We start from the raw sequence: 6,880 nt of genomic DNA, 5'->3' as shown, positions 1-6,880 counted from the left end.
ACCGGTACCCGCAATGCAAACCACATCTTTGTCTCCTCGAAGAAGTGCTTGGACGACTTGTAGCTGCCAGAGGCACGCGCGATAGCCGAATTTTTCGGAGATGGCAGCGCGTATCTGGCTGAGAGAAGGAACATCGTCCGCCGCATCAGATGGCATCCGCGGAGCCTTAGTGCAGCAAAACGAAGACTCAGCGCACCAACACGACTCGACGCGACGCGTTCGGTCATGCACGCCAGTCCATTTGTGTCGAGGCTGATCGCGTGCGTCCTCACCGGAAAGGTATGTCACTCATAACGGTGGCGTTTGTTTACATGTGTTATCTGCCAGCGGTCGTGGAGGGCTCACAAAAAATAAGGTTCATAGAAGTTTACATAAGCATGTGATACGCGACGTCTAAATCAAGTAGTTGCTCGTGTTTCTCACATGGCGTCCTTTGCCCTAATAATAGTGAGCCCGAAACGATCGCTGGGTAGGAGCGTGCCATTATACAGTAATACGTATTCTGGTGAACTTGCTGGGCGCTTGTTCAAGACCTATTTTCGTCGAACCTCGTTGTCTCAACGTGGGTCGACGTTATATACGCTCCAACATCTCATCAGAGTCTCCCCTCCCCGCCTTTTTCTATCCCACCATGTCTGCTAGCGCTCCTCTATACTGGCCGACCAGGATATTCTTCTATCCCATCGGGAACACTGCCGCCGTCTGCCTCACGCAGGACCTCCCGCCTGGGCGGCCGGCTGATGTGCTTCTCCTTGGGTGTGGTGATGTGCGGAACGTGCTGTATACAGTCTATGCGGATCTGCCCTCCCCAGCGGGTGAGTAGTGCGATCTATGTGCCTGCGCAAAATGATGCTGATTGCCCGATGTTCAAACTAGGTCCGCGCCAGCTTGATTTCACCTGCTGCGATTATCAGCCAGCCATACTAGGTTTGCTCTGGTGTACGTCACTCATCAGGTGTCATTGACGCAGCCCCGACAGCGCGCAACATCTTGCTCTATGTTCTTGTTGTGGAGAACGAGCCTACCGACAGTATTTGGAATATATATTACCACTTTTTGTTTGACAAAACGTCCTCGGCCATCCTCGTCCGTTACTGCGAAGCACTTCTTGCTTGCTCGAATACTGCTGAGGAATGGCACCAGAGCAAGTACGGCTCTTGGCTGAAAGTGTTGGATACCAATACACTGGCGGAAGTTCGAGAGTACTGGCGCTCGTACGTAAAGTTCCAACACATCGACTCGAGCAAGGAAGTGCTGTTCCGGAAACAGTTCAAGGAATTGGGAGTCGACAACAATGACAAGTATTCAACCAACTGGGGAGCTTCGCGTTCAGCCGCGCCGTTGGCACTGCAGGCTGTACCCGCGGTGTCGGACCTTTTCTCCCAGTTCTGGAAGACGGGTACGACTTTCCAGAACGCCGACGAGCTGCGCTCCGCAACGCTCATGAACCCCTCCTTCGTCTACTCCGTGGATGGCGAGAAGTTTGCACCTCACTACGGCACATTCCCACTACAATCCTTCCATCTCGCCGCCGCGTTCGCTCCCAACCCATCTCTTTCTGCCCCCGTCGGCTCGACTGAGAGGGTTGTTCACACCGCCAGAGATGAGTTCAGGACATGGTGTGCTCGTTTCCGAGGTGTCCTGAGTGCTCAAGGTAATCCATCGGTTGTGATCCGATTCTATGCAGGTGATGCCCTCGCCTTTTGCTCCGGATTATCGTACGTCTCGACAACGGGCGATCATCTTGCCCCGTTCTACGCATGTCAATGGCGCAGCCGTCCAGTCACCCTTGACCAACTCACCGCTACCGACTGTCCCACATCCTTCGACGTAATCGATACGTCAAATCTGACAGATCACCTCGGGCTGGTCAACATCCTGCTCGCTGGCGAACCTCTGCTGAAGAAGCAGCCCAGCCGCAGCTCCATCATGTATACCGAGACTCTGCTGCCACTAGGCGAGAATGCTGCAACTTCATTTGTTGACCGGATATGCGGAGACCCCCAGGTTATGGCAGTTTTACTTGGCATCGTGCCTCGTCCTCTCTTAACTGGTTATCAAGCCAATTCGTATGGTCACGAACTCCTGCACAATAGCATCTCCAAAGGTAAACAATATCATGAACGCGTCTCTTGGGTTCGATCTACGGACGGTGATGGCCTTGTCGAGGAGCCGATATTCACACGTATTGCCTCCAACGTTGACGAAGTCGCGGGCCTCCTCTTTGACTTATACGATAAGATCCTGGACTTTGAGCACGTCGACCTCGCAGACCTATCTCGCGTTTTGAGTGGTCGTGGTACTCAAAGAACGGAGGCTGATTTGGAGGTGCAAGAAAACATTCTCTACAACCGGAGAACGTTCGCCTCTCTGCTCAAGCATGTCCAACGTCGGATTGCATATCCGGACAGCGATTGGGAGAAAGCGGTAGATCTCTTCATAATCAAGATCCAAAGGGATGCAAGCCGTATTGTGGGCATGAATTTCATCCAGGATCTATGCCTCCAGCTGCATATGCAGGGTGTATATAGTACTAACATGCTGAAACCCGACTGGGCCGACTTTCCTGGAGTGACACCGCCCCCACGAGAGATCTTCCGACACTGGGATCTCATCCCTCCCGTCGTCTATCTCACATTGACCGTACCCCATCGCGCCTTACGCCCGTTTCGTGGGCGGACTCTAATGACTTCACCTAGGTTGCAAATACACATTGACACCGGAGAAGGTCACCAGAATGCGTTCGCCTCTATCCACGCTGCACCTGGACGAGTAGATGCTTCGGTCGACCCTCCAGTCCTGTCGGAGGCAGCGGGTGATTTCCGTGACGCGCCGTCACTTGTCTTCTCATGCTGGATCCCGGCGTGGCTCCTCACCTTCCACCGGTCAAAGGTCAGTCTTAACATCCAGAGCACTCCCCGAATCTCCAGGCAGTTCTCGCGCGAGCTGGGTCCATACCTATCGCTGTACACGGCTAGCATGATGGATAAGGAAAGCGTAAGAATCCTACCATCTCCGCCGAACTTCCCATCGAGGGGGGAGAAGTGGCCCATGTCGAACTAAAATCTTTGGATAACGTCGCTGTTGGTGTCAACTTGGAAAACAATCGGATTTCTACGTTCTGCGGGCGACTGGATTTCCGTGACGAAGAGGCAAAGGCTGCTCTATCGCAAGCGGCTGCCGTATCCGCGGAACAGATTGGGCCGTGTACCATGCGAGTGTCGGTTGGAAGATTTCAGCATACACTTTCCTATCCGTTCCCTATCATAGGGGATCAGCGCAAGTTACGCATTGCAAGGAAATCTCATTATGTGGAGGTGAGTCATAGCTGCGTCCGTGCAAGAAGTACGGCAGTATAGATTCTTCCTCCGCCCAGGTTATAGTGCCTCCTTCAGGCGCACTGGCTCCCCGCGGCTATCTCATCAACCCGTTCCCGGTGATCTCTAGTCCGTCGCTCAGGACATGGGGCGTACACACAGTCAACCTCGATATCCTCCCTGCTCTCCACATCCATCCGGGCTACCAGATGGACTGGCTCAGCGTCCACGCGGCTCTCCAAATGTCCGACCGCGAGCGTACCATGCGGGCGACCAAGACCGGCAAGGACGACGCGCTCATGAACGTCAAGGACTCCATGCATGCTCTGCTCATGCTCTTCACGGGCCTCCAAGGCGGCACTTGCATCCGCGCATTCGCTCTCTCCGAGCCCGACGAGGTGGACATCCACACCCTCCTCTTCGTGGATAAGCTGCGCCTCGATCTCGCCGCGTTCACGGTCGTCGCCGACGCAGCAGTCATCCCGTTGGAAACGAACCTCTTTCCCCACATTGAGCCGGGTCTGCAGGTCCTCATGAGACATGGGCAAGGCAACCTCTCCAAGGTCACCACTGGTAGGGTGGAGGCCGAGGCGTGGCGAAAGATGCTCCCCGCCGCGGTCGAGCGCTGTCGAACTTGGGCGCACAAACCCACCTGCGAGTACGACGGCCCCTCAGGGTCCTCTGCGCAAACGACAATCCCGATCTCGACCGCGCTCGACGGACCGTGCCTCTGTACGTGTGGGCGGGGCGTCACCTTTGACTCGTTCACAAACCTGGATACGATGCCCTGGTGGACGCATCTGCGCCCGTTCGCGACGCGGGCTGCGCTAGGCCCGCTGTTCGCCGTGTCCTACGTGGAGCCGGTGGCTTCGTCCATGCAGGAGGCTGGCAAGCACGCGTACGCGCAGACCTGCGATGCGTGCGGTGGATCCGGAACACCAAAGTTGCTCGTCTGCGGCCGGTGCAAGGCGGCAAAGTACTGCTCCGCTGCCTGCCAGAAAGCGGATTGGAAAAAGCGGCACAAGCAGGAGTGCAAAGCGTGATCGATGCGGAGTCCAAGAAGCAGCACTGACGCGTCCATGATTTTGTATTCGTTACGAAAGTGTATACGAAGTGTTGAGAAGAGGGATTGTCCGTGGTTCAGGACACGATTCGATTAGTTACACCAGTACAAGTAGCGGCGGCGGCCCTCCATCACAACCCAAGCATGCGTTGAATATATATGACGTGCAACTACCAGCTGTACCAACAAAAGCGAGGAAGCCCACCGTCGTACGCAGACGGATCGCCACATTGAGTTGGGATAGATGAGAAAAGAACAAGAATGAGAACCGAGAGGCACAGGCACGGCGAGCTTCCTAGGGAGTACGCATCGAAGACGACGACCGGAATCAGATGGACCGTCGCAGAAGGCAAAAGCGCGTCCTATCAGAGACGCGCTGCACCTGAATCAGCGCGCACAGAAGATCAGCAGGACCTGCACGACAGGGTACCGACTCGATGGCCAGAGGCAGACAGGCGGGGGGCACGGCGAGAAGTTCGAGTCTATACGGTTCCCCTGACACGCAGAGTCCTGCTATAACGGCGCCGAACACGCGTGGAGTAACCCAAAGAGTTCCTCGCCAGGCCACCGGATGGATGCGTAGAGCAGGCCGGGGAGAGACTAGACAGGAGAGCGGTAGAGCGATAGCGGGCGGCGGAGAGAGCGTCAGGAAGGACTGCGGAAGGGCTTTGCTGCGACGAGAGCACGCGACGAGCATGGAGCGAAGCGCGGTCATTGACGGCCACGAGCAGCGCCCAGCCAATGGGAGCCCAGATTCCACCCACGATGACGTCACGTGCCATGGCGTCACCGGCTGCGCGCGACCCTCGTCCATACAAAAGCCAGCCCAGCCGCGACGAAACCCTCGTCCCGCCCTCGCAACGCAGCCATGGCAGACTCGTGGAAAGACGGCATCCTCCTCAAGGTCTGTTCGTTCCAGTCCACCTGGTCAGTCTACTAACCCTCCCCGCAGATCGTCAATGTACTCGTCTACATCCTCTTCCTCGGCTCCAACGTCTACGCCGTCGCCCAGCCCAGCGGGCCGTACTTGTCCGGCAAAGAAACCTATCTCACCCCCGCGCCCTGGGCCTTTGGCATCTGGTCCCTCATCCACCTCCTCCTCCTCGGCACCATAGTCTACCAATTCTTCAGCGGCGGCAAACCCGTCATCGTCGACGCCATCGGCTGGCGCCTCCCGCTCCTCGCCCTCCTCAACGCCGTCTACGTCAACCTCTGCGCCCGCGCCCACTACGTCCTCGCCTTCGTCCTCGCCCTCTTCGTCAGCAGCGCCGTCACCCACATCTACTACATCGTCAAAAAGTACCACGCGCCCCAGAGCATCCCCGACGAGCTCTTCGTCCACCTCCCCTTCTCGCTCTACCACGGCTGGACAACCGTCCTCGTCGTCCTCTCCGCCTTCCAGGCCTTTGGCCTCAACGCCCTCACCCACGCCCCCGGCGTCTGGACAAAGCTCTTTGTCTTCCTCGCCCTGTGCGTGCCCATCTGCCATCTTTACGGTGATCCTCCCTGACCGTCCCTGCCTAGCTTCTTCCTCGAGGGCACCGCCGCCACCTACGCCTTCTCCTCCCCCGAGGGCGACCTCCCCGCCTCCATCGCCGTCGCCTGGTCCCTCTGGGCCATCTTCGCCCACCAGTCCGCCCCCGCCGCCGGTGCGTATTTCTCTTCCCCTCCCCTCCCTCGCAATATTGACCCCGCCCCAGGCAAATTCATCCACTTTTCCGCCCTCGCCTTTGCCGTCCTCGCCCTCTTCTGGGTCCTCAAGGGCGCCTGGGGCGTCGGCGCGCGCGTCCGCCGCGCCCGCGGCGGCGGCGTCAGCCTCGAGGACCCCGAGCGCGCCCCGCTCGTCGGCAGCGGGTAGACGCGGGCGCATACACGTCGCCGTGGGGCGTGGTATGAAATGGTCGATGCATGAATGACGAACGATTGCTGGAATGCACGTTGTGTGTACGAGTCGTTTGGCGAAACAAGTATCGTAGGCTAATTGTATATACATGTTTGGATATTTCTCTCTCGTCCCATTCGTCTCTTGCTTTTACTTTTACTGTTTTTTACTCTGACTCGCAATGTCAACGTCACTGCATTGCCTTGACGCTCCCGCTCCGCCCGCAGCAAGTCTTCCGGGCGTCGGCGCCGCCGCCCATGTTACTGGAGTGATAGCTTACAAACAGTCGCAGACGCATCATCCCGGGTCTAGTAGCACAGCGATCTCCCCTCCCTTCCCCATCTCCATCTCCCCTTCCCCCGCCCGGATCTCCATCTCCCCTTCCCTCGCCCGCATCCCCCTTCCCCCGCCCGCATCTCCCGTTCCCCTTTCCCCCGCCCGCATGACCCCACCCACCCGCACCACCCTACGCCCCCTCCACGCCCACACAAACATTCACCCACCCGTCCGCGCCCGCCATGCACGCGCCGAGCCACGCCATCTCCGCGTCCCCCGGGCAGCGCACGCCCTGCACGAGCGCGTACGCGAGCGGTTTTCTGTCGGGGCGGTCTAGGGGGG

The 6,880-nt window shown here is 57.9% G+C and overlaps 4 protein-coding genes across 4 annotated transcripts in view; 3 read left to right on the top strand and 1 right to left on the bottom strand.

Annotated features, from left to right (window-relative positions):
* Positions 1–631: 631 nt before the first annotated feature.
* On the top strand, positions 632–4,360 carry GLOTRDRAFT_128021 (uncharacterized protein; the record flags this gene model as incomplete). The annotated part of the gene is made up of 5 exons (XM_007866530.1): positions 632–815; positions 877–927; positions 980–2,892; positions 2,997–3,317; positions 3,377–4,360. 5 exons carry the CDS (start codon positions 632–634, stop codon positions 4,358–4,360), a joined length of 3,453 nt encoding a protein of 1,150 aa, XP_007864721.1.
* Positions 4,361–5,248: 888 nt separating this feature from the next.
* Positions 5,249–6,238, top strand: GLOTRDRAFT_128020 (uncharacterized protein; the record flags this gene model as incomplete). The annotated part of the gene is made up of 4 exons (XM_007866529.1): positions 5,249–5,284; positions 5,333–5,850; positions 5,905–6,029; positions 6,081–6,238. 4 exons carry the CDS (start codon positions 5,249–5,251, stop codon positions 6,236–6,238), a joined length of 837 nt encoding a protein of 278 aa, XP_007864720.1.
* Positions 6,189–6,696, top strand: GLOTRDRAFT_110653 (uncharacterized protein; the record flags this gene model as incomplete). Its single annotated transcript, XM_007866528.1, has 1 exon — positions 6,189–6,696. A coding segment is annotated over exon 1 (252 nt), but the record flags the coding sequence as incomplete, so codon positions are not given.
* A 32-nt stretch (positions 6,697–6,728) lies between these two features.
* Positions 6,729–6,880, bottom strand: part of GLOTRDRAFT_74569 (APG5-domain-containing protein) — a gene marked incomplete at both ends in the record, with an annotated part of 1,552 nt that continues 1,400 nt past the window's right edge. The window contains one exon of the mRNA XM_007866527.1: positions 6,729–6,871. Coding sequence (XP_007864718.1) covers positions 6,729–6,871 — 143 coding nt within the window. The remainder of the gene's footprint in view (positions 6,872–6,880) is intronic.

Source organism: Gloeophyllum trabeum (assembly GCF_000344685.1).
Source record: "Gloeophyllum trabeum ATCC 11539 unplaced genomic scaffold GLOTRscaffold_00004, whole genome shotgun sequence".
NCBI classification, from domain to species: Eukaryota; Fungi; Basidiomycota; class Agaricomycetes; order Gloeophyllales; family Gloeophyllaceae; genus Gloeophyllum; species Gloeophyllum trabeum.
This window is presented reverse-complemented; position numbering and strand designations above follow the sequence as displayed.